Source organism: Haemaphysalis longicornis, unplaced genomic scaffold, assembly GCF_048455015.1.
Source record: "Haemaphysalis longicornis isolate Haplotype H1 unplaced genomic scaffold, Haemaphysalis longicornis Haplotype H1 scaffold_12, whole genome shotgun sequence".
Lineage (NCBI taxonomy): Eukaryota > Metazoa > Arthropoda > Arachnida > Ixodida > Ixodidae > Haemaphysalis > Haemaphysalis longicornis.
This window is the reverse complement of record NW_027526225.1, coordinates 60,693,602-60,719,912: the sequence shown is the minus strand read 5'-3', so window position 1 is coordinate 60,719,912 and position 26,311 is coordinate 60,693,602. Positions and strand designations below refer to the sequence as shown.

The window sequence follows — 26,311 nt, the reverse complement described above, 5'->3', positions numbered from 1 at the left end:
TAGCGCGCCCAGTACCAACAGCAGTGTGCATCGGTACGTCTATTATTACGTGTATTTTCATAACTTTCATTGTTTACCCCCCCCCCCCGTTCCTACTGCTGTAAAATGAATATGCATTACATTTAAGTGCAAATAGCTCGTTCGGCGAGCTTATAAGCCGTGCCTAATCTGCGTTTGCTTTTGGCGGCCTCAGCCAATCGCACAGCTGGGCACATATGACATCATAGGTTCTATTGCAGGAAATGAGCTAGTGGGTCGCATGGCCGTTCTTTTTTTCCTAAGTATGTAGCTTGTTTTAGCGAAGTGTGCGTTAAAAGTGGTGTCACTATGATTCTAACGAGGCAATCTTTCGTATGAACCAAACTTGTGTTTTGTCTGCATGGCCCCTTTAACACCACCTCCGAGACAACTACCACTGTAATACTGACTTGACGAAAAAAGTGGCATCTTCAGAGAAGCGTCGCCAGAACCTGTCATCACAATTCCCACTGGCTGCTACGCGACAATAATTAAAACTGACACCGACCATTAAAGTTTATAAAACAAAGACAATTCAGCTCCCCTACAGATCTTGTTCACAATGAAATGAGAGCAGAAGTGATCCGGTTTACATTGTCTTCAAGATGCGAAGAAGGCGACGTGTGTGCACATGTGGGAAGTTGCCATCATTGCAATTAAGTGTGTGCTCCGTGGTCTGTATTGTCAGGGATTCAAGATAAAGCCCCGAAGTACAGTTCTTCTCTTTTTCTATTATTTCCACATTGGCCGAGTCTATGTTGCGGCGAGTTGCTTCCACATGCTTGGTGAGAGTTTTAGACGATACATTTTTCTTTCTTACATTGTACATGTGCTGTTTAAGCCTTCACGGACAGTGCCCACCTCGCCGACATAGCTTCGATAGCTCAACGCTCGGTCCCTTTATCAGGCTCAAGGTTAATTAAGGTCACCCAACATCAAGACTTGTAGGATTAAGAACATACTGTTTGGGCAGATTGGCCAGTGACAATGACATAGGCCGTCAAAAGCAGACAGTCGATAGAAAGAGAATAAGCTTTAACGAAGTCAAGGAAGGGCTTCAGAAAGGCATCCTCATTCCAGGGTGCCTTGAGATTGGGCCACGTTGACAGCCTTTCCGGACCAAGCTCTGCTGATCTTCAAGGCCAGAGCTGGCCAACGCTCTCTTTCAAAGCTGCACTATTCACAAATTTTGATTTGCAGTGATGTCGACATACTTACTCCCACTTAGCTTTCACAACTAAACAAGAAGGGACGCTCATGCACCCTCATATCAGAAGAGAAACTTAAGCTGTGGAACTTTTTTTCTATTTCTAGTAACATTAAGTCCCACCATAGGGTTGATGGTTTGCACCATATTATTGAGTGCCTAGATGCTGCTTCATCACACCCTTTGATGTACTTGTTCATCCCTCATGACGGTGTTCCCAGAACTATTACTGACGGTCCCTCAACACCTCCACGTTTCACCTTCCTCAAAATGAATTAACATGTTCCCATGCCCGCTGTCCACCTCATATTTTTTAAGCATGACAATGGCTTGCATGCCACACAGTTTGCAGAAGTGGCTACAGACCACCTATGGGAAGTCTAAAAGCTTTCAACTCTTCAGAACAAGTGGCACTGCAAATACACCTGTGAACTATCATTCGATTCTCACCAAAGTAGAGCAGGTGATTCAAATTCACAGCTCTCTGCCTAAGGGCTGTCATGCCAACCTTGAGAATTCCACACAAAATTCCTCAGGTTGCAATAAAATTTTCTAATTAGTAGCTTCATCCACACAGGCAAACACACGGGAATACTAATTTAAGATTACCCAGGTACTACAACCTCATCACACAAAAACGTTGTGTTATTAAACTTTTGTCTGGAACACAGCGGCCGCAGCCGTATGTGCAGCAGCAGAACACTTTGTACACACGTAACTACTCGAATGAATTTCAATTCTAGTAGTTCCTTGCAAGCAGAATGCCTGTGCGACAGACACAACAGTACCTTCACGAAGGATGAAGAAATCCTTTGACGGCATCGAAGAAAGCCTTTGACGCACATTGTCGTCGTCATCCAAGCTCTTGCTGCAACACTAACAAACTCACCGCTGGCAGCCCTTGGCCGTCATTAGGGTTGTCAAAACACACCAGGACAGACAGCAGTAGCCACTGCATCTGGCCAGTTGTAGCCCAGTTAGAAGCCAAAGGCAGTAAGAAGGCGAAGTGGCACTTTGTTTCTCAAGTACAGCGAGAGGAAAAAATGTGTGAGGGGCACACACAGTTCTACACGGCATTCCAGCACACACGGACGCATCTTCCCGGCAACTCATCGGCTCTCCAGCGCCTTGTCCCTGGCGATGACCGATTCCTCGAACTTGATCATGAAGGTGGTCCCCTTGTACCAGTGGGCGGTCACCTTGGCTGGCTGCAATGGGGGGAGGGAAACAGGATGTGTTTTTGATTAGAGGGGCCATGCAGACAAAACACAAGGTTGGTTCATTCAAAAGATTGCCTTGTTAAAATCACACCGACCCCACTTTTAAAGTAAACTTCACTAAAATAAACTACGTACATAATTTGGAAAAAAGGGAATGACCGTGCGACCAAATAGATCACTTCCCGCAACAGAACCTATGATGTCATACCAGCCAGCTCTGCGATTTGCCGAGGCTGGCAAAAGCAAATGCAAATTACCAGCACTCATATAAGCTTGCCAAATGAGCTATTTGCGCTTACATTTAGGGTACATTCTTTTTATAGCAGTAAGAACGGTGGGTCAAACAGTGCAAGTTATGAAAGTGCTTATAAACAAAGAAGTATCGATGCGCACTGCTGTTAGTACAGTGCGCACTATGATATTTTATCTGCACAGCAATGCGGTGTTTTGGGGTTGTCTCACACGACACTGGCAGATTGGCGCAAGCAACGGTGTCATATATGACCCTATTTGTCGAGCGAACACCATGTTTCACAAAACGATTACCTATTCTCTACCTTAACAAAAACAAGCCAGGTGCAAATATGGTCAAAAAAAAGGTAGAAAACGGCCAGCCAAGATATGGTGGCACCAACTAGGTTGACTAATGGTAAACAAAGCTCCCCAGCACATATGACATCATTGCACACGTCACGAAAACACACCTTTTGGCGGGAGAATCAAAATTTTAACTTAAATTGATTAATGTGTCAGTGAATAAAGCATTGCTGGCTTCCAGACAAGCGCTACGGGCCCCATAAAACACGAAATCTTTCGACTAAAACCAACTTGTATTTTGTCTTCATGGCCCCTTTGAGGTAGTATACATTGATTAGGGGTGTTCAAAGACAGCCTCTGTGATCTCTCGACAGCTCAGTTTGCAAATTTCACCAAACCAACTTCATCAACTACTGATGACATTCTCGTTGCCTTGCCCACCAATAAAAAAACGAAAGGGCAGCTTTTGTTTTGCACACACGTAAATCCTGTGGAGCCAAGTAGGCAGTGAACAATCTGCAAACACTTGCTTTAAAGAGCAGTCCTCAGTTGTTCTTGCGCATGCCCTGCGTGATATATGAACACTTGCAAAAACAAACCACGTGCAGGCTAGTCAAGTCAAGTGTGGCTAGGCACTCCCACCTTTTTCCCGTGCCCCTGGTCACCTGCCACTGGCCTCACATGCATTGTTTACAAACGTGATGTCTGTGATAGACCTACAATACATGTCTGTAAGCAAAGCGGAAAACTGTAGGCATAGACCTACAATACATTTGTAAACAAAGGGGAAACTGTAGGCATTCACTGCAAATATGCCTACAGTTTTAGAGACATCGTTATATTGAGGACACAAGCTGCTGGCCCTAATGCCCTCAATGTAGACAATGCCTGCCGTATTGCAGCAGACTATCTGACTGCTGGCGTCATCTTGATTGTGTTTGCTTTCTACATTCATTTAGCTGCACACTAAGGAGCCTACATTGCTTTTTCTACAAGAGTACCTCCATGTTTGCTGCATTATACTATTTGAATGCTGTGAAAAAGTTTTTTTTTTTCATTGTTTTTGGAGAACAGTAAAAACAACAAAAAGAAGTAAATCTAATACTAAATTCAGAGAGTCTCAACTACCAAAAATACGGTGTCTCGAGAAGCCTGCAATCACATCAATATGCACAAGAACGTCTATTTTGAACACACAACCAGTAAAAAGCCCTCCGCCACTGATACTTCACAGCTTTTGCCGTGCAGAAAGACAATTTAAGCTGTTTAATCAAATTTAAACCAATGCAGAAAGATTGTCAATTTAAAAGCCCCCCCCCCCCCCAACCTCACAACCCCCTAAACATTTAGCTTTAAAAGCCGTAACTGTCAACACAGCATAAAAAAAAGTGCAAAGTGAAAAAGTTGCTCACAAAGTTGCAGCCAATCAAGATGGCCTCGATGATGCCCGCTACGAATGAAGCGCAGTTGAGGCTGCCTGAAAAGCAATAGTAGAAGATGGGATAAGGCAAAGTGGCTCACCACAGCCCTACAGCGACAAATCGGCAATAGTACTGCTACTGGTCCAGCTGAAGTCATGCTACGGCCTTTGCTGGTAGTCTGCTCCATGCCTAGACCTAACACATTAAACTGCAATACCAAGAGCTGCAAGAAAGCACTCAAACTATTCATTCAAAACTAACGATTTCAACAAACACAACCAAGTATGGTAAAGAGTGTGAGGAGTGACTAAGAACAGACCTCCAATTTTGAAGCATTACTGTACCAGCAGAAATTTCTAAATCTGAACACCGTATTTTCAAAGCATTACCCCTTAACTTATTTCTACTTCAAAATTTTCAATTATAGGAGTTTAACACGCCACACCTATAGCTGCGCTACGACGCACGCCGTAGTGAAGGGCTCCGGATTAAATTTGACCACCTGGGGATCGTTAACATGCATTGAAAGCTCAAGACACAGGTGTTTTTGCTTTTCACCTCCCCATGAAAAGCGGCCACTGCACCTCAATCTGAACCCTCGTCCCTGGGCTAGCAGCACGCCTTAGCCACTGAGCCACCGCGGTGGGATTGTTTACCATAGGGCTCCACGGGGACAAACTTCACATATTTTGTACATCAAGTAGTCCTCCCCGCATCACAGCTTTTGCAAAAGGCAGCTGCACAATTCTAGTGCAAGAAATCTCAAGGTATCAATTTTGTCTGCCCTAAGTGCTCTAATCCATGAAGTTTAGCTGTTTTGGCTCGTGAAGTGCAACTTCATATTAAAAAATTGCGAGTCCAATACTCCCAGCTTTTACGCAATTATTGTCACTTGTTAGCTTAAGATCTAACTTATAATTTCGTTAAAGCATTCACTGGACCTAAACTTTTTCTTCTAAGCATACTTATTCCCCATTTAATAAACTTAATATTTACCAACGAACACTGCTATTGTGCTGCAGTGGCTCCAAATATTTATTTAATTTTTACATAAACTTTATATTTGTAACCCTGTACTTTATATACAATAAAATTACACAAAATTCAACATACCTACTCATTTCATGATGTAATGGACTTGGGCTCAAATGAAGCAATCTCTTAAGAGCCACAAACCCTTTAGCAAAAATACACCAATGCACTCTCTATCCCATATTGAAAAACACTGAATTACTAAGACAACATTACAAACGAAATTGAGTACGAGAACAATTACCATTTCCCGTAGGCTAATTGCTTGCAACAGTTTTATCTTCCAGAAGCTGCATTTGTAATGAAGGGGTATGGCTACTGAAATTCCGCAACACAGGTAACACAAGCAGGTGCTAAAGTACGGAAGCGTCTTACCCCTGTCCTTGGGGACTGAGATGAACTTGATGACTAGAGGCTCCTTTTCAATCAGGTAGTCTGGCTTGCAGTCAAGGTAAATTGATTGATTGTAGGGTTTAACGTACCAACGCTACACAGGCGACGAGGCACGCAGTAGTGGAGGGCTCCGGATTAACCCTTTGAGGGTTGAATTTTTTCACCAAATGCATCCCCCCGGGGTTGATTTCTTTTATTGCTGATTTAAATTGTTCAGATGAATCTATTTCAACAAAAAATTCTCTTAATTTTTTTAGGGTGACCATAAAGTGACAAGAAAATCGTTTCTGTTGTTACATATACGTGGTTTATTCATGAGTAACACACGAAAAATTCTAAATAAAAATGAGAGAGTAACAAGCCGGCACCTTTTGAGTGAATCAAAATCATGCGCGCGTGGCCGGATGGGGGAGCGATAGACGGCGCACCGCTCATAAAATGCAAAAAAAAGGAGAAAAGAGCCTCAGCAGTTTTGCAGGCGACCTTGGTCTGTGGCAGGCGCAAGAATCGAGAGGCACCCGGGCGCCCGGTGGGCGATACCCAGCGTGCCCCCTCGTTAGCAGATGCGCAAGCGATAGCCGGCGTGCCGCTGAAGTAAATCATACAAAAAAAAAAAAAAAGAAGAGCCATCGGTGCAAGAACAAAATTTCACGTATTTCCGAAGAGTGGTAGCACATGCCAAGCAAAAAAAGTTCGCGAAAAAGGCATGCTTTTTAAAGATACAAGTGATGCCGTACATGTGCGTCATTGACCATTTTGAAAGTGTTTGCCGATGCCGTACATGTACGGCCATGACCCTCAAAGGGTTAATTTTGACCACCTGGAGATCTTTAACGTGCACTGAAATCTTGAACACACGGGCGTTTTCGCTTTTTGCCTCCATCAGAAAAGCGGCCGCCGCGGCTGGGAATCGAACCCGCGTCCTTGTGCTAGCAGCTTAAATCGTATTTTTGCATCAGCGACAGTTTGTTTGCAGTGCTGAATAGTTCCGAAAGTAATCAACAATCTTTGCGTTCCAATTGGTTTGACAATGTTACCGGCTAGAGATTTTATTTCAGCTGTGTTGCTTCCACTCTCACGTTCCTTACAACAGGCAGTTAGCTTTTATGTATTAATGTTAACACAGCGTTCCATTTGGACTAAGCAATCTCCCAGTTTAGTCAATAACGAGCAGTAAAAAATGTAACACTTTAATTAACCTTAAATTTAATCCCTTGCTTGTTACAAAAATAACACTTCCCCCGGTTTCGAAGAACAGGTGCCTTGCGATGTGTGTAACCAATTTTTGGTGGTAGTGAAGCATTGAAATTGTTGTCAGCTGAGAAGAATTGAACGTTGTGCTTCAGGAATCGAGAATACAATTTACAACCAAGTTTCATTAAAACTTGATGCTCTAAAGCTGTTACGCTGAACTGGGCAACCATTAAAATGCCACAAAATGCTTTGTGTTAACCAAGTTTACAAACACTCAGCAAATTTTTGTGCATCCATCCGCGAGAAACAAACCAAACAGTTTTTGAACCAGTGCAGCTTACCAGAGAGCTTGGCTCGCGAAAATTCTGCCAAACGAATGAAATACACGTAAGTTCCCTGCAGACTAACAGTGCTCGTAGAATTGGGAAATGAGGGGTGCTTCAATTTTAAGCATGTTAACAGTCAAAGGGCCACCATCTCTTCAAGTCTTTTCCTGTGGAAAAGGGGAGTTGCCTAAAATAACATCTACATCGTAAACGTGCCTCACCTACCAAATTTATCCCTGAAAAAGGTTTGCAGTCTATGTTATAATAGATATATGTAAGAGGTGCATGTAAATGATACAAACAAGTATGTGTACATACATTTAAATAAATTCACGTGCATAATAAAGATATATAAACTAAATACATCTGACGAATCAATAATTAAAGTCTGTGAACTTGTACGGAGAGCTTCAAATAACAGCTGAATTCCAAGAAAACAACCTTGTTTCGGAAAGCTTCCCCTTCGCCAAGACCAGTGGACCCTCCTACAATGTGGTCAATTTCTTTGATAAGCCAGACAGGTAGGAACTGCTTCTTTAGTCACCCACAAACAACACAAAAAAATAAATTCTCCATTTCAACCCACATGGCAAGCCTTCAGTCAATTCTGCGCGAATACAACGTGTAATTGAATCACATGGCTTCCAGACTAACTGAATTAAAATAAATTTCTGACCATTTAAGTAATTCGCACCTTCTAACGCAGTGGTCGCACAATCTTTGTCGAAGACTGGCTCAATGAATGCACTGAAGGTGCTTTCGTGAAAAAAAAAAAATTCTCTCTTACTGTTTTCTTTTTCACTATCATTTATTTGCTTTATTTTTGTCACGTTTTACGTTCAACCACAGACTGTAATTTAGGCAATCCCTTTGTTGTGCTTCAGGGATGCCTACTCAGGTACAACGAATTCCCAAATTCGTCACTCCAAGTTTGGTTCACTCGTAGTCTCTTACTACCTATACTTTCAAATTGAATGTACAGTCTAACGCAGGTTGCCTGGTCACTTATGGTAGAGCAAAATGCCTTTATACAGCAAACAAGAAATGCCTGCGCTTAATGACTTACCATATTTGCATGATTCTAACATTCCCCCCCACTGTAACGCACATAGGAAAATTCTAAACAGGAATTTGACACTGATTCTACTGCACAGATGTCGAAGACATGGCACTACGTACCTAGCAGAAGACAGTTTACTTGACGCCCGCAACTGTGGCAGCAAAAGTACCATAATTGCACAATTCGAACGCGCACCTTTTTTTGCTACAAGTTGCCTTAAAAGTTTGCGTGCGCGTTACAATCGGTCTCAAAACCGAAATCGGCTTCCAATGTTGCCCACTTTAGTTTTAACGCCAGCAGGAGCTGGAAAAGCGAGTTTACGAAGCACAAGGAATTTTGCTGCCATAGTTGCGTACGTGAAACAAAATGTCTTCTGCCAACTGCGTGGTGTCATGTCTTCTACATCCGCGCAGTAGAATCGGCATCAAATTGTTTCGCCGAATTTTCGTAAGTAAATTTACCTGCGCGTTACAATCGGGAGCGCATTAGAACCACGCAAATGCGGTACCTTGTGCTTTATGAACTTCCTTATCCAGCTGGCACTGGCATTAAAACTGCAGTGGAGAACATTGAAAGCATTTGTGCAATTTCAAGTGCCGTCACTTTTAGCATTTTAGGTGTAATGGGTTGGTCGTTGGTTCTTTATCCGCTTCATTATGAATTCTTCTGAGGGGATTCTTCACATTCTAAAAAAAATCTGTTCTCGGGGATGGTGAAGCTTTTGTTTACGCCAATCGTGCACAAATGTCTCCTGGATGTTGAGTACGCATGATGCCGCTCAGTTCCCCTTGCTGTTGGCAAGTAAAGTCACTTTGCACTTGAAGGATGCTTTGTAGTGATACATCTTCGAAGCCACAATGACTGAACTGAAATCCTAATTGCAAGAGTAGCCATACATGCAACAGCTGGATAAGGTATGCCTTTTTGAGACGGGTACGTCAAAATTTACTCACATGATGTTGACAGATTGTTTTGTACTGCATCTAGGTAGTTGTATGTTGGGAGGAGTTACTGTATTTTTGCGCGTATAACCCGCCCCTGCATATAATCTGCACCCCCAGTTTCAGCCCACCGGAAAAGAAAAAAAAAAATCCTCGCATACTGCTTGAACATTTGATGCAGAAAAGGCTAAGCCAAGCTCAAGCAACACATCACATACTATGTAGACAGAAAAAGAGTATATTTAGCAGGTAGAATAGTCACAATTTACTAGTAAAATTCAGTTGTTAGACTGCATTCCTCCTTGTTTTTTCTCCCTTGTCCTTGTATGTTTTGTGCAATCGCTGCCATGGAAGGCTTAGTCAGTGTTACTGTGTAGGAGCATCACAGCACAATACACACTGCCGTGAAGCTTCACTAAAGAAAAAACCCAGCGTATTATCAGCACCCCTACTTTGCCACTAAAATTTTCGCATTTTTGGTGCAGGTGATACACGCGAAAATACGGTAAATGCACATGGGGATGCTGCGGGCCTCTCTCTGGCCAAGCTCAGTTTTTAGCCCTATTGTAACTCGCACGCAAATTGGAAGGCTACTTTTAGCGAAAAAAACGTGCGCGTAATAATCGTACAAACTCTGTAATTCTGCATTGAGGTTTGCTTTTTTTGGTTCCTACCTCACAAGTAAAACAATCCAATCAGAAAGCGTCATGCAAGTAAGCTGCACAAAACAAACTCTGGGACCCAGAACATAGCAAAGGATACATGTTTTCTCATCATCATTGGCCTGTTCAAGCTTGTCAGCCTCCTTGCCAAACAGCGTCTGCAAACAGAGGAAGATATACATACACCTGTAACATTTTTATCTAAAAGAAGCACCCAGAAAGTACTGCAGATCTTCAATTCCACAAAAATACCACAAAACAAACGCCCTGGCTTAATCTCACAGAAGAGAGACCCTCAAACAGAGGTCTTTGGTATCCTGCAAATGCCATATAATCCCCTCATTTGCGAGTTTCCAATGCCTGGACCAAATGCTCCAGCAAACTGCTGTAACTCTAACATTCACTAACAAGCCCAAAAGGAAATAACGTGGTTTCACTGTTTTTTAATGTTTTGTATCCGTGTAAGAAAAGTTTATTTCAGCTTGCGTGAGCCAGCGCAAGTTGATGTTGCAACGACAGAACCTCCTGGGGTATGCAGAGCGAAACGCACGTTTGGGATTCACGGTAGGAAGGAGCCAAATGGTGCAGCAGACGATCTGAAAATGCACCTAGGAATGAGCTAGCAGACGATCAGAAAACCTGGTTTTCGAGCTCGCACGTCCAAATCAGCCGCCATTTTCCCATAGGCGAAAATCGTTTTCATTTATTTTCAGGATAAACAGCCAAGTACCGTCACTGTTCCCGGTGTCAAACAAAATAGACCACAAAATGCGACCTTCGTGTGAAGCTTGAGCACGAACGGAGCGGCGGTTCGCTCAGGAAAAATTTTTAAAGTGTTTCAGTCATCGTCGCAACACCCTGTATACTAAGCATTTCACACAACTCCCGATTATCTTCTCTCTCCCCTCCCCCCTATTATTTTCTCGTGCACAGTTCCTACAAGACAGGTGCCAACTGCATGTCGTAATACGTCTTACGCTAAGTGAAAATTTGCCTCCAACCAGAGCTAACTTGCAAATAAACTTAATACCGCTGCTACACTGGGGTCTAAATGTCATTTGAACCAAATGTCATTTGGCTCAAATGCCAAGTCGTGCTGCTACACTAGGTTTTTAAATGCCATTTGGCTCAAATGACATTTGAGCCAAATGAGCACCGAGAGAGACATTTAAGATTTAAAATGCCATTTCCAGCACTCTCGGACGCAGCGTCTTCGATCGGCAATAAAAAATATAATACTTCCGTACGTAAAACAAACAAAATATTGTTGTTTGTGAAACTTTGTTCACTGTTTATTAACTTAAAATACGAAATCAACATATTTAATTTTCATACTCTCAAAACCAGTGTGTCAGTTGCAAAAAACACAAACAAAAACAACGCAAGACAGCCATATTTAGAGTCAAACCTGGTGTCTCTTCTAATTTGATATCATTTTGCTGCCTCGGACTGCTCCTAAGTTTGATTGTTGTATTAGTGTACGAAAACGGAACGGGGCAACAACTGCGCCACTACAGCACAGCGAACAGTTGTGAAAGCTTTCAAATGCCATCGAAATTGTAGTGTAGCACGGCGGATTCTGAATGGCATTTGAAGCAACCCATTTGAGTCAAATGACATTTGGTTCAAATGACATTTGGACCCCAGTGTAGCAGGGGTATAACATTGCATTAGCAGCACACGATAAATTGGTTTGGGAAACCAGAGGTAAAATTTATGGTAAGTAGAGAAGGCAATGAAGTCCCCACCTAACCACCAATTTGTGCTTGTTTAGCAATGCCATATGAGACAATGCACAATATCCAAGAGTGCAACGAGGATAGTTTTAGCCCCACGAAGAGTTCAGATGCATGTCATAACATCAGCGAGCATGCAGGTATAGATTTTTTTATACAACCTGATCGACAAGTGACTGACTAGTACGTTACGTGGTACAGCTTGGGCAAGTCCAAACAAACACTGCCTTCAATGCTGAGTATCTAAATCTGAAAGCACTGTGAGACACTGGGGCACAAACGCAAAAAAAGAGAGAAACTCTGATCACCTTCCAGACGGAGGATTTAACAAACAGCAGGATGTTGAGAAGCTTGGTCTCCCTCTTGTAGTTCTTTTCACGCACAGCCAGGAGGTCAAGAACTCTCTGGCCTACGTGGAATCCCAGTTCAGAAAGCCTGCGAGCAGAGTCACAAAATGTTCGGTTAAAAGTTACAGGATGAGTCAAAAAACTTGCAATAGTGTCGCAGCAGTGGTATCACATTAGGTTAATTATTTGCTCTACACAATGCTGTTGCTAGGCGGCGGCTGAATACAAAACACAAGTATTGATTGATTGATTGTAGGGTACAACGTGCCTACACAATGCAGGCGATGAGGCGCACCGTAGTGGAGGGCTCCGGATTAATTTTGACCACCTGGGGATCTTCAACGTGCGCCGAAATCTCGTACATATGGGCGTTTTTGCTTTTCGCCTCCATCAGAAAAGCGGCCGCCGCGGCCGGAAATCGAACGCGCAACCTCGTGTCCGCAGCACAACACCTTAGCCACTGAGCCAGCACGATGGGTACAGAGCACGAGTAACTAGAAGTCAAGCTGCATGCAATGATAATGCTATATCTAAGCTGAATACTTAAATAAGCATATGCACTTTTTGTGGGTGGTAGCCCTATTTGTCAGCACATATGCAAGCGGTACTTACACGAGTTCGACATGGCTGGCTCAAAACTTCCTAACTTAGTTTATTTAGTTAAAAACTCGTCAGTTTACTTGTTGTAAGGCAGCTGATTAATAAAATTGGTGAAGCCTTCATTGAGAGCACGCCTTGCGTAGAGCAAGGAGGTACTGTGACCAACTCACCTTAGTGTAAATGCAAACACACGATCTTCTCAAAGCTAAGACGCCCGCATATTTCAATCCGTATTAACCATAGCAAAGTCTGCGGTGCCACTGTGAGTTTATGCCCACAAACCAGCTCGAAAAGCCAAACTTTGAGCAACTTTCGAGGTTGCAAAATAATATTCCATTCTGATTGTGGTAACTTCACACGCGAGAGACGTAGCGCGGTGGATGCTGTCGCCGCAGATCACGAATTTACACTGGGGACACAGCTCCAAATGGACGCATTCGCGTGTTTCTACGAGTGTGCTTACATTCTCCTTCGGAAGCAGTGAGAAAAGCATCAGTCACGGAGCCTGGTCGTACAGCAATACGAAGTCTTTCTGGCGTTAAAACCGAACATCGCAAAGGCTTGGAACACGTCACATCCAGCCTAATTCTTTTAACCTGCGCTTGCCGCTCGCTAAACCTTTACGCTGTAAAGAGCTGATACGTGCAGCTCACGGCTTTTGATTTGGGCCAAAGGTTATACTTGAAAAGTATAAACAGTGGGACGAGAGGTTGAAAAGCAAACGCGCCACTTACTTCGTTTGGAGCTCGGGGATAGTGTAGACTCTGTTCTGACAGTACTGCACTATTTCGGAAAACAGGAGGCCAAACACGCTGATGTGGACCTGCACGGAATGAAGTCACCGTCACAAAAACATACGACTACCGAGGGCGGATCTGTCGTTACCGAGCGGGCGCGTTCAAGCGGAGTAGCTAGTCACAACGCGTCGTTTTGGCAAGTTTACGTACGTCGTTTTTGCTCTTGCTAAGCGGTTTGTCCAGAATGCTGATCCTGTTTCTCATATTCGACATTTTGAACACTCTTCCAGCTCAGCCAGCCTCCTAAACCGCAAAGCGCCCGACTTCTTGTTTCTGTTTTCCCCTGAACATCCCAACATCCCCGGGAGCAAAAGTTGACGATGATAGTGACAAAAGCAATGATGACGATGCTACTCGTTTTGCTGAATCTGCTGGCGGGTCTTTTATTGCTTTTATCACACGGGCCTTTTCTTTTCAAGTTGTCGTGGGCTCGTGGTCGTAGCGTTTGTGACATGGTACCAAGGAGGTTATATAAAGATTGCTGGAGTGGAGGCCTCCTATGCGCGCCACTGCTAAGGGGTGAAGCCAGTCCGAGCGGGCGGCGGCCATCTTGGCATAGGCAGAAACGTACATAGCCAAGGCCATGGCCAAGGCGCACACATTCGCGATGAAGCCTCCCTGGCCTCTGTTATTTTTGTAATTCGTAAAAATAAAAGAAAGCATACACATATCATGAAACAGCTTTATTCCAGCTACTACGATGCTGATTAAACAAGGTACGGGTAGTAGCAGGAAAACTTCATTTTGTAATTACACCACCTTAATGACCCCTCAACTTGAGGTTTCAACAGAGTGCCTACTGATTTTTGAAAAGTATAAGCTTAGTTAGCACATTCCTTACTTTTTCTGCCGACATTTTTCGATTCTTTTCCTTGATCATGTGGTGAATTCGAATTTTTATGTACAATTCCACCACATCTTTACACAATTTGTAAATGTGGTTGTCCAAGGCATCACCATCAAGGATGTGTTGATTAAGACTTGAGAACCACTGCTTGTCCGGCAGAAGACCAAGAATTTCCAGAACTAGGTGCCTTGATCTTGAGTGAACAGCCCCCAGTGTTGTGCATTCTGCCTGTAACCGACGCAGACCTTTCTCTGCAGCTGTACAAATCGACACAACGTCATCCGATGGTGAAGTAAGCCCACCTCTATTCTTATGCCTCACCAAAGCAGGCTGTTGTTCGGTTTGAAGGGCCATTACGCACTCTTCACACATGCTTGAGGCACCAAGACTTCTAGCAACAAAGCCAGCAATGTATGGCACCACAGATTGGCTAAATGAAGACAAACTCTCAGGGATGTCCAATCGGTGAGTGTAATCATGGTCTTCGGGCTGCATGATTGAACGCCTTGCCACAGTTGTGTCTGTGTTTTCCGTGCTGAGAACGGTAGCAGACTTGCTGAGGATGGACACAAGGTCTGGTGAACAGTTGCCTGCACTTGATGACGACACTTCTGTGTGCACTAAGAGGCGCTTATACGCAGCAGTGAACTGCGCTGCTGTAGGGTTATTGTTGAAACCACCCCGACCTCGAACACCGCCAAAAAAGGTTTCAGCATGGTCTTGGCTCATTTTATGAGTTAAAATATACGTCATAGAGCCATGGACTACCAAGTGGTCAAAAATATGCTCAATGCTTTGCATGCAAACAATGAATCCAAGGAATCCTGTCTTTTTTGGAGACTCTAGAACAGGCCGACCAGCTGGATCCTTCAGAGCCGTGATGTACCTTCGAGCTTCATCGAAGTGAGACTTCCAGCAATTTTCATTTTGCTTGCGCAGTGGGGCCTTGAACGACTTAGCTAAGGGGTTCCTAGAGTTTAGGATGTCGAAGAGGTGGTCGAAAACTCTGATGAACCTCGCAGTCGCACTAGCACCCCTGAATTGGGGCAGTTTCAGTTCGTGCTCACAAAACACCAAGGCATCAGCAACTGATGCGCTGAGTGCTTGGACGGCAAGTCGCACTTTCATTTTCTGCCTCTCCCATTGGACATGGGCACTCGTCAACTTGTTTCCCAGTCGCAATCCCTCTTCACGCTGAAGGGCGTCTAGTGCCTTTACATATGCCCATTTCACAAATTTCCCATCCTCATCAACCAAGTGACTTACAGTTGCCAGCGAGTTGCGTATTAGCTTTATCATGTGACATGCGTCTAATACAATGTAGACGAGCTTGCACGGATCACTAGGGTTCTTGAAGCTTGTCACGAAGTTCTCACTGCCGAGTTGGAGATCTGCACCAAGACACTTTGCCATGCTGAAATTAGACGCTGCACCATCAAAAGTGAGCGAAACAACTTCCACCCCTATAGATGCCAGCCTGGCAATGCATTGCCTCGTCAGTTCAGCCCTTTCTGAACCTGTGAGCGAATCAATTAGGAAGTAGCCTACAGGCAACTTCAGTCTCATATTCAAACCAACAAGCATATATACACATGCATTCCTTGCCTCCGGAATGCTGTCATCTTGCATGCCTGTGCCTAAATCGACATAACCAACGACCTTGTTTCCAACAAGCTCGATTTGCTTTCTGATAGCCATGTCATCAACTATTAGGGCACAATGGAGATTGCCAACACTTTTGACAAGCTTCTCGAGAAAGGAGAAGGACTCAACGGTGAACCCTGGCTCCCCATTCACCGACCGGTACCACTCTCGAAGCGTACGAGTTGCTGGCAGAGCTCCATTGAATTTCGATCTAACATATTCGTAAGCAGCCGGTGAATAGAAATGCAGTGTTAGCGCAAATGCACGCAGCTCTGGGGGGTATTTGCCTTTTTGTTGTTCTTGTGCCCTAGATAGTAGCTGCTGAATCTCAGGAGAAAAAGTAGCTTCCAAAACTTCTACCCCCTCCTCGGACAGGAGCTTTTTCTCCTTGAGTTTTTTCATTATTTCTTCGGCCACCTCGTTTCTTCGGCTGAGCCTTCGCTTGTTTTGCTGCAAAATTTTAACTTTCTTCTGAAGGTGAGTCACTTTTTGAGTCGATGCGTGGAGCAATTTCTTGTAGTGCTCTTTAGTTGGTGAAGCCGTGGCACCATCTTCCCCTTCTTGTTCAGCACACACAACTTCAATGCATCCAGTGGCGGGAGGATCCCGAGGAGTTGGTGGAGGGCGCTTCCTTTTCACCTGTAATTAAAAAACCAGTGCATTTAGTACTTCTGCATGCCGAACGAGCCAACTGTAAACACTAATGGAGTATCTACTCAAAACCTCTAGAAAAACATTGTCGCGCAAAATAAGCTGCATACATAAAAGAACACTTAACATGCCCAGCGAGGAATCTTGCTTGCTACGCAATGAATCGAGTTATGTATGAGTTATAATCATTCTGATATCACATGCCACGTTGCTTGTATATGTTCTAACAGCTTTACAGCTGAGTGGAAGGCAGTTAGGTTATTTTGAGGTAGACTGTGAGAGCGTTTGAACCCGCCGCGGTGGCTAAATGGCTAAGGCGTTCTGCTGCTGAGCAAAGGTCGCGGGTTCGATTCCCGGCCGCGGCGGCCGCTTTTCCGACAACGCGCGTGTGTTCGAGATTTTGGCGCATGTTAAAGGTCCCCGTGCTCAAAATCAATCCGGAGCCCTTCACTACGGCGCGCCTCATAACCTGAGTAGTTAATTTCGGCGCGTTAAACCCCACAATCAATCAATCAGAGCATTTGTGTGCGACTTCGCTATCGCGAAGCTTTGTGGCGCGAAATATTACTGCCACCATCGACGTCAAGAATTCATACGAGAGCAACAAACATTACGTTTACGAGTGACGAAAACGCGCACAACGCACATTGCACGAGCCACTTTGAAGCAGAGACATTTAATACCGCTACACTGCGGACTAGGAAATGACTCTTACTGGCTTTTGCAGGTGTTTTGGGAACTCTGGAAACACTGTCGGCAAGCTTCCATGTCGCAGCCGAACTGTTTGTCCTGTTCGGTCGAAGCATTCCGGGGTGAAATGGACGGAACACAACTGGTCTCCGTCTTTCGGCTCCCAGCCCTCTCGACGAACCGCTTGTTTCCACTGGTTTCGCACCTCGGCATTTTTGGGGAATCTGTACAAGAAAAACTAGCTGTGATACCAGAAAACAAAGGACGAAGCGGAAGCAAGGCCCCCAAAATGGGCCCACAACGAGCAGCCGTGGGTGAACACACCATGTATTGTTTTGAACAAACTTCGGTACTTACAGATGAAAAGTTATTCCCGATCCTTTCTTCGCTCTATTCGTACATCCGTAGGCGACGCACGATGACACCATTTCCGCTATTTGCGTCACACTCGCGAACACACGTTTTTCATCTCCGCAGAAGCAAATGCAGCGCCCGCACGAACGAGGCCAGGTGCACGTTGGCCAGGCGTACCGACCTGCCCTTCAGGAGAGGAATTAACCAACCTTCTGGGCGGGTGAGGAGCATCGCTAGGCGGATGTGACGTCACGTTTGCTCGCAGCGTTCCCGGGCGGTATGTTTGCATTTTTCCGAGTGCTGCCTACACGGCGTACGTGCCGTAGCGATTCAAGTAGTCGCGTTCGACTTATGCGGTCGACGCAAGAATTCATAAACTGGCGATGGTTGTCGCCCTGTCAGTCGTCGTTCAACAGCTCCAGCGTCTTCTGGCACTACAGCTTTGCAGTTATCTGTGGGCGTTCAACTGTCCACCATCGGCCGACCAGGTGAGTGTTTCGCATATCTCCTACTGCAAAGCTTGCTTTCTGCTCGCGGCAGTTATATTGGCGAGCTGTTGGCGGTTTGTTGCACGGCGCGGAAACTCGCTCGCATTGCAAACCCGTCTCGCCCATGACGTTTCATTGTCTCTTTAATGTGGCGTCATTAACATCACTTGTTTTCCTCGACGCTTTTTCTAGACAACGTGCCTTGTGCTAACCGATCTTAATATTGTAACGAAAATGAACTTGCAGTGCGATCTGTTGGTGAAGTTAGGAGCGTGACAGGTCCCTGTTGGCAAGGTTTTCGTGTGTGCGTGTGGTTCGTGAGGGCGTTGTAACACGCTACTTTAGTCTGTCGCACTCGTTGCTGCATCCAGCACTTTTGCTGTCAGGAGTGCCTGCCAAGGAATGCTTACGTCGTTATGTGTTTTCATCTCATCAATCGGCGTTCAATAACCGATGGAAATTCAGCCGGAACGACCCGGATAACGCAGGGCGGGCAAGAGCACTGCTTGTGTGGTCTTCGCTTTCGTTTGCCCTTTTTTTAGTCATCCTAGATTGTTTATTTACTGCTGCCTCAACGGTGCTTCATTCCTCATGTTCCATTTATTTCTCTTGCAGCATCTCCTGACTGCAGTCACGGTGCCCCTAGCCTGCCTGCAGCACTCATCCTGCCATTCTAGTGGGAACTGCCATTCTAGTGCAGGCCACTTGTCACAACCAAACGGGTTCCCGACTTTTCCTGGCTTCTATTTGATGGTATACTTTAGATCCACCAGTGCGTTCTCACTCCGTGTACATTTCAAGCGAGGGTTTACAGTAACACGGTAGTTGATAGCCATGAAGACAGCAGCGTGTGTACTAAAAATCAAGTTTAGTTATTTATGCCGATGTCAAAAAAACCAACCTGGTCTATGCATCCATTCCAGCCTGACATTTTCAAATACAAGTCTTTCAGTAGCTAGTGAAACAATGAAGAGGTAGGGATAGCTCATGCACTGCTTAATTGCTACCTTCATTTTTTTACTGTTGCAAATTTATGGATGATGCTATATGTACCACCTAGTGAAGTCCCACCAGAAATTGTTATATGCACTACCAATATAGCACAATCTATGAGGTGGGCTGGCGTGACCTTCGTGCAAACAGCACCGTACGTGGTTTCCGTCACGACAAAGTTTGCACTGTAGTCTTGGGCGTGTAATGGGTTATGGCTGACCGCAGGGCCGTTTACAGTGCTTTCCAGCTTCCAGTGGAGGCAGGAACATAAATTACGTCGTCGGCCAGGGCACAGTACATGGTGTTAGTCAACATCATAGATATACCGTGCCTCGGATGGCCGCGTCATATATATATATATTTTTAAATTTTACTTTTGAGTTTTGTGTAAGCAAGGATGTATCTAGTGCCCCTATGCTGTCTATCCTTGGTTTTTGTAAACACTAAGTAATATCGCACGGTAGCTTTATTCATCGTAATGAGATTTCTCAGGTGCCAGATTGCTCAGATCTCACATGGTTTCCTATGGCTGCAGGGATGTACAATGTCTTGGGTTCGATTCTTGGCTGCCGGGGCTGCATTGAATTTATAAAGCCAAAAAAAATAACCTTCTGTACACAATGTCTTGGTTTACGCTAAAGATCCTTGAGTGAGAGGTCTACCACACTGCCCTGTGCCTCATAGTGCGAAGTGACCTCAGTTTACTCGATTATGATGCAATTACTTAATGCCTTCTCATGTAAACTCTTGAGTGCAAACGGGAGAAGGTGCACCTACCTCGCCTTGAGCTGTTAGACTAAGTTGCCTTTTTCGCACGACATCTAAGCTGTGTGAGAAAGCCGTACAGGGCTAAGAATGTTGTAAGAAATGCCTCTTACGTGAGGCAGCTCATACATAATGTTTAAAAAAAGCGTGTCACATTATTTTGCCGTAAGCTCTTTAAACGTTTTACACCCCTCCTACCGCCCTGCTTTTATTGTTAATAAAGGCACTTTGCATATGTAGACACAGGAAAATGAAGCAGAAAGACATAGATATTTTTTTCAGCTGCACAGTGTCGCAGGCTATGCACCTGACGCAATGCTGTTTGTTCATCACGGTTTGCACTGTGCTTTGAAACAGTTTGTTACCAAGGTCCAAAGATTCACTTGGCTATTTCATGTCAGGAATGATACAAAGGGATCATCTGTGGAAGCAATGCCCATCTTATTCTTGTCCTTTTGTAATTTATGAGAGCTGCTGCAGCCAAGCATTCTATGGTATATTTATGAACTAGAAAATACATGGAAAAGGCAGTCTCTAAGCTGGAGGGAAACTATCGAGTAGCATATGCATTTAGTTTAAATAGTGGCGTGTTGCCCAACTGCTGGGCAACCGCATTAAGTTTATGCCGTGCTTGTGATTTGCTCAAGTATGTGAACTAGTCTTAGGCATTTACGTGTTGATAAAAGAATTCCGTGCTATCTTCATTCATTCACTGCAACTCGTTTGTGCTCATGGGGAGCATTCGGAATATGACCCTTAGCATGATAAAAATCAGAATACGCTTTACTCAGTTGGACTCAAGATATACCTGATCAGGACACGTCTACTCCTGAATGCTTAGATACCTGATCACATAAAAATTGGCCAACTTAACAAGCTGCAGGAAAAGAAGCAGCCCCATTCCTTCACCATAAAATAAAAAGAAGACAAGAAGAAACTACTTTACATTTGCAAAAGGTCCAGGCGAGGCTGTTGTTTCTTACGCTTTCAAGAATACATTAATACTGTTGTTGTTTTACAATATAAAGTGAATTTTCCTTGCACTACTTAATCGACTTCAGTTGTTTTCCTTTCTGGATGACCTATGAGACCAAAGGTGCAATGTAATTAACAGTATGGTCATGTTGGTTGTAAACATGATAGAAAAGGAGCACAAAAATATGCATGGCAAAACTCAGGACTTTTGTTGTGTTGTTTTTCATTTATAGTTAATTTTGTTTTGTCCTATGGCACAATGCAATTCTCGAAACCAGCTTTCCTCAGAAACCTATTGAGCACAATTTTTCATACTAGGCAACATTACATGCAATGGCTGCACAGCACTTTCTGCCTGAATGTAAATGTGGCTAAAAAATGTCTTAGTTATTTTGAAGCAGGCAGTTTTCATTGCCAGTCAGACAAAATGGGGCCAGATGCCATCTGTGCAAAACCGCATGTGACCGCACCATGGGAGGAGGAGGACAAACATTTTATTGAGCCTTTAAAGGCCCCTTAGGGGACGTGGTGACCGGCGTACCGGTGTCCGCAGCAGCCCTCGCCGTCATCACCCGCTGGGTAGACAGGTCGAAGCTGCCCAGTGCCTCAGCCCAGTGCCCACCGTCTGCTAAGAGAGGATAGGGGTTGTGGGGACAGTTCCAAAGAAGATGGTCCAGTGTTTCCACTGCTCCACAGGCCGTGCAGTTGGTGGAGGGGTAGACGGAAGGATAAATACGGTGCAGGTGGTAGCGACATGGGAGGGTATGGGTTTGCACCAGTCGCCATAGCCGTTCTTCCCTGTTGGATAAATCCGGGTGTGCGGGGGGGGAGCTGGCGGCGTGAGAGGCGGTAATGTGCCGTAATGTCTTGGAAGGTCAAGAGACTGTCCCAAGCTGATAGGGCTCCGTGAAAAGGTTCGAGGCTAGGGCCTGCTTGGACGGTATGCTCTCGAGCGGCCCTATGTGCTGCCTCATTTCCCCCCATGCCCATGTGGGCCGGAGTCCAGATCAGCTTTATTTGTATGGTAGGAGGATTTTTGAGGAGAATTTTGAGCGCCAGGGGCGAGATCATGCCTCTGGCGTAATTTCGAATGGCCGTTTTCGAATCCGAGATGATAGTGATAGGGGGCGGCCTATGTGTAAAAACTAGCGCGATAGGTGACCGGTAAAAAGTTCAAAGGCTCATGGGTACGTTGTCTGCTCCAGCCACTTTCGGTTCGAGATCTCGCCTGGCCTCCCGTACGCCGGCGGCTTTCACGCGCGTGTGTGCGTGTTGTTTATTTGTCACAGAGTGCTAACCTTTCAGAGAAGCCCCTAGTAGAATTCATTGTTGTTACACATTGAATGTGCGATGCATGAGCGGTTTTTTTTTCCAGTGGAAACAGATAAACAACAAGCACAAGCGCGCGTGAAAGCCGTCGGCATATGGGAGGCCAGGAGAGCTCTCGAACCGGAAGTAACTAAACTCCGCGGGAGCTGACAATGCACCCATGAGCATTTGCACTTTTTACCGATCATCTATTGCCGCCTCTCCCGCCTCAGCGGTCAGTTGGTGCGGTCTGTTAGGGATTTAAGAGGAGGAGTGTTGGGATGGTTGATTACTACTGCGACAGCGTATGCATCCTGCCATCGATAGCAAGCTGCGTCCACATAAACCGTAGTGGGGTGGACGGGGTATTTCTCTGTAAGTGCTTGTGCTCGTAGTTCCCTAGGCTGCTTGTTGAAAACAGGGTGATATTGCGCGGTAAAGGGTGGATAGTGAGGGAGCCATGAATGTCGGCTGGTACCGGGAGCCTGTCATCACAGAGGATAGGGGCTTTAAGGTTAAGAGTAACAAGGAGAGTGTGACCAGTGGGGGTGGATGAGAGCCTATTTAGCTGACCGATAAGGTGGGCTTCAATGAGTTCCTCCGCAGTATTGTAAATGCCGAGTTTCTCGAGTCTGGCAGTGGTAGTGCTCTGAGGGATTTGTAGCGCCGTTTTTTAGGTCTTTCGAATGAGGCAGTTGACTTTAGAGAGTTCGGTACGCGAGGGCAAGAGATACGGGAGGGAGTAAGTGAGAAGGCAGAGCCCAAATGCCTGTATCAGCCGGATACGCTCCGTTTCTTTGAGCCCCTTGTTGCGGGCAGCAATCCTGCGGATGAGGGCGATCGTCTGATTCACCTGAGAATTCAGCTGTGCTAGGTACTTAATGTTTGCGAAATTGCGCTGTATGCAGAGTCCAAGTATTTTCAGGACTTCCACTTGGCGAACATCCCTACCATCAATGCGGACCTCAATGGTGGGTGTCTGGGCCGGGTTGCCGGTTGATTTGGCGGGGTGGATTAAAAGCTCAGATTTTTCAGGTGAGCGCGGCGGCGGTAACTTGCGCGGCGGCGGTAACTAAGTCAGCTCCCTGTTAGAGAACCTCCTCGATTTGAAAGTCGCTGCCTCTGGTGGTCCACAGCGTAATATTATCGGCGTATATGCTGTGGAGTAAGCAAGGGATCGCGGCGAGCTTACTGGGAAGGTGGATTAGGGCAATGTTAAATAGGAGTGGGGATAATACTGCACCTTGAGGCGTGCCAATGGTTGGGAAATGGATAGTGTCGGATTGTAGGTCACCGAGCTGAATAACGTGAAATTGACGTGAACCTTTTTCCTCCTTACTTAAAACAGATTTCCTTTTTTGTTGTTTGATCCTGTTTACAGCAAGCCCTTTTTTGTAGAGAAAAGGAACTGCCACCTGAAGAAAACCACCTCTGCTTCAAAAATGCACTGATCAAGATTAGTATCATACTACAATGAGAACATATAAATGTTAAAATGTAAAAAATTAGCCATATACACAAATAACTAATGAAGTGTGCCACTGCACAAATTGGTTTTCAATACATAAACAAAGCAGTGCTTCAAAGAGAAAGGACAAGAAAAAGGGCAGGGGTGGTTTCTGGTCTGCTTCACTACAACCTAAAATGATGCTTTGGCTCTCGGTAAGATTAAGTACACTATTTATATGGTACTAGGAAGTGTCCAAGCAGCATTTCTGACTCGCCCCGTCTTTCTATGAGCATTACTGACAGTTTCTCTCTTGTTGATCGAAGAAAGGAGTGAAATGCACTGAAAGCATCAAATCTGCATTCGCACCGTTCAGTTGCATGGTCTGGCTCATTAACAAGGAACCACACGACAAACAGACGTGCTTACACGTCAGCTCAGAGTTGCGTATCGAGAAATTCTGGGTGAGCTAGAGAAGCTTGCCAGGTCTTGCACTTAAACATCAGTAAAGCATGCATTATGCGACAAACCAACGACGACAGAAATAGCTACCGTCATACTGGGCAAGTGTTCGAACCACTGTGGCGTGTTAACGCCGCGATCAGAAAGTTGCCACGCCAGTTTGACAGCCCTGGCGCGAATCGTGTGTGTCAGTCCGGCCCACAATTGAAGACTTCCGCGTTATTACTGTGATTTGTGGCAGCCAGATTGGTGGGATCGACCCATGGATGATCAGTCAGAAGCAGTGACAAGCAGCCATTTTGACCCTCCGAACGCTTGAAAGTACGTGTAAACATAAAAAAAGTGTTGCTGACTGCAGCTAGATAATGCTATATCGGTGGTGGGTATAGCACTTCATAGGTTGTATTCACTGGTGTGGCCCACAAGTGGGCGACCCTGTGTGTGTGCCGCCATGTATGTGCCGCAGCGTCTGTGATACGTCGGACTCCATGAGATTGCGGTAATGGACCTTTTTCTATTAGCAATCTGCACATGCGCGGGCTGGTAATCCGCCATTCTGGACAGTCGTCTCGGGCAAAACAAACAAAAGGGTGCCCCCTCCACTTGTTGCTGGGGTAGCAGCTATGCTTTCTAGTGATGCACGTTTTTATTTCTTCTTTTTCGACAGCATGTAATGAGTTGTGCGTGCACACAAAGGATTTCAAAGGAAAGGGGTGAAGACTTGAGGTTGACCACGGTACAAGCACATGGCTACCAGCAAGGGGGTGAGCAGTGCAAGCATGGCACAACTCGGGAGATGGCATCACGTGCACTGGCTTCATTTAATATAAATATAGAATATAACTATAAATTGGCGTGTCACTGTTGGCGTGTCATTGGCGTATCAGCTGAATCACTGTTCCAGAGGAGGCTGGAACAACTGCGCTATTGGCTCCGCTTGTTCCCAGGCTTGGGTTGCGACATCAGTGTCCTGACAGCACCACACCTAGCTTGCTCATCCCATAGCTTGCAGTCTCCTCCTGATGCATTTTTCTTGCTCTTTGCTCCGCCTCCTTTCCATCTTGAGGTTCGTGCTTAAATACTCTCATCATGTCTTTGCAGCACCTGCTGACTGGGCTCTAGCCTGTGCCTGCTGGTGAAGAGAAGTTTGCTGTGAGACGAGGGTCTTGACGAGCACGTAACTCCTGTTGTTAAAGTGAAGCTTTCAGGACCTCACTGATTGCATTCAATGTGGCTACATAATGCACTGCAGGAAAGCTAACTTTACACAGTGATTTTCACAAAGCGATGAGGATGATAAGCAAAAGCACATGCACCTCAAGAAAAAACGCTTTCCATGGTCATAATGGAACCAGTGTCCCTTGCATTATGAAACCATTGTCTGTCAGACTGCGCCCTTCTGATACGGTCGAAGCAGTTTAGATTTTGGACTTTGACTCAAGTCGCAAGAGAGAGAGCCAGAATAACCTTTAATTAAATGCGCAAAATGCTTCAGAGAGGTGTCCTCATTCCAGGATGCCTTGAGCTCAAGCCGTGTTGACAGTCCTTTTGATCAGGCGCAGCTGACCTTCGAGGCCGGAGCTGGCCAGAAAGCTTCGAGTTAGAAAGAAACATCAGTTTTTGATCAAAAACTTTATTTTTACAGTTATGATGATAAGAATCGGGGGATGCATGTGGTTTTTCATTGAAACTGTAGATATGAAATTTGTTTCTGTGTAATACGACTCCATTCACATTTATTTCGATTTTTATGTTTGATTTTACGACAGCCTTTATAAAAAAACTGCTGGAGGGGCGCAGCTGAATAAAGTACCAGTTAACTGTGCACAAGTCAAGGAGTGCAATAATACTAGCATTATCATTCTATCTGGTCTGTAGCAGAAGTTATAGCCATGTGAAGTTTGGGCCTAGAAAATGGGAACCAGGAAAACTGGTGTTGCCGTCCAGGCCCAAACTTCAAACAGCTGTCACTTCTGCTACAGACCATATATAATGATAATGTTAGTCTTATGGCAGTCAGTCCTTGATTTGTGCACAGTTCACCGGTACCTTGTTCAGCTGCATCCCTCAAGCAGTTTTTTTACAAAGGCTGTCAAAAAATCAAACATAAAAGCCAAATAAAGTTTAATGTAGTTGTTTTACACAGAAACAAACTTCATATCTACAATTTCAATGAAAAACCACATGCATCACCCA

General features: G+C 45.0%; 1 protein-coding gene and 1 long non-coding RNA gene across 3 annotated transcripts; one reads left to right on the top strand and one right to left on the bottom strand.

Moving 5' to 3' along the window:
* Nucleotides 1-2,219: 2,219 nt before the first annotated feature.
* On the bottom strand, nt 2,220-17,848 carry Trs31 (trafficking protein particle complex subunit 31). Of its 2 annotated transcripts, XM_077693369.1 has the most exons (7): nt 13,642-13,806; nt 13,429-13,517; nt 12,056-12,182; nt 10,112-10,169; nt 5,811-5,870; nt 4,395-4,459; nt 2,220-2,433 (listed from the first exon to the last, which is right to left on the bottom strand). In XM_077693369.1, exons 1-7 carry the CDS (start codon nt 13,702-13,704, stop codon nt 2,335-2,337), a joined length of 561 nt encoding a protein of 186 aa, XP_077549495.1. In that variant the 5' UTR covers nt 13,705-13,806; the 3' UTR covers nt 2,220-2,334. The 2 variants fall into 2 exon arrangements, 1 of the variants encoding a protein (XP_077549495.1); XR_013320751.1 differs by lacking the exons at nt 2,220-2,433; nt 4,395-4,459; nt 5,811-5,870; nt 10,112-10,169; nt 12,056-12,182 and adding exons at nt 17,349-17,547; nt 17,681-17,848 and having other exon boundaries at nt 13,453-13,517; nt 13,580-16,621.
* Nucleotides 17,849-17,958: 110 nt separating this feature from the next.
* On the top strand, nt 17,959-25,861 carry LOC144162729 (uncharacterized). The gene is made up of 3 exons (XR_013320752.1): nt 17,959-18,165; nt 18,781-18,918; nt 25,217-25,861. It is a non-coding gene; the product is annotated as an uncharacterized LOC144162729 (long non-coding RNA).
* Nucleotides 25,862-26,311: the final 450 nt, after the last annotated feature.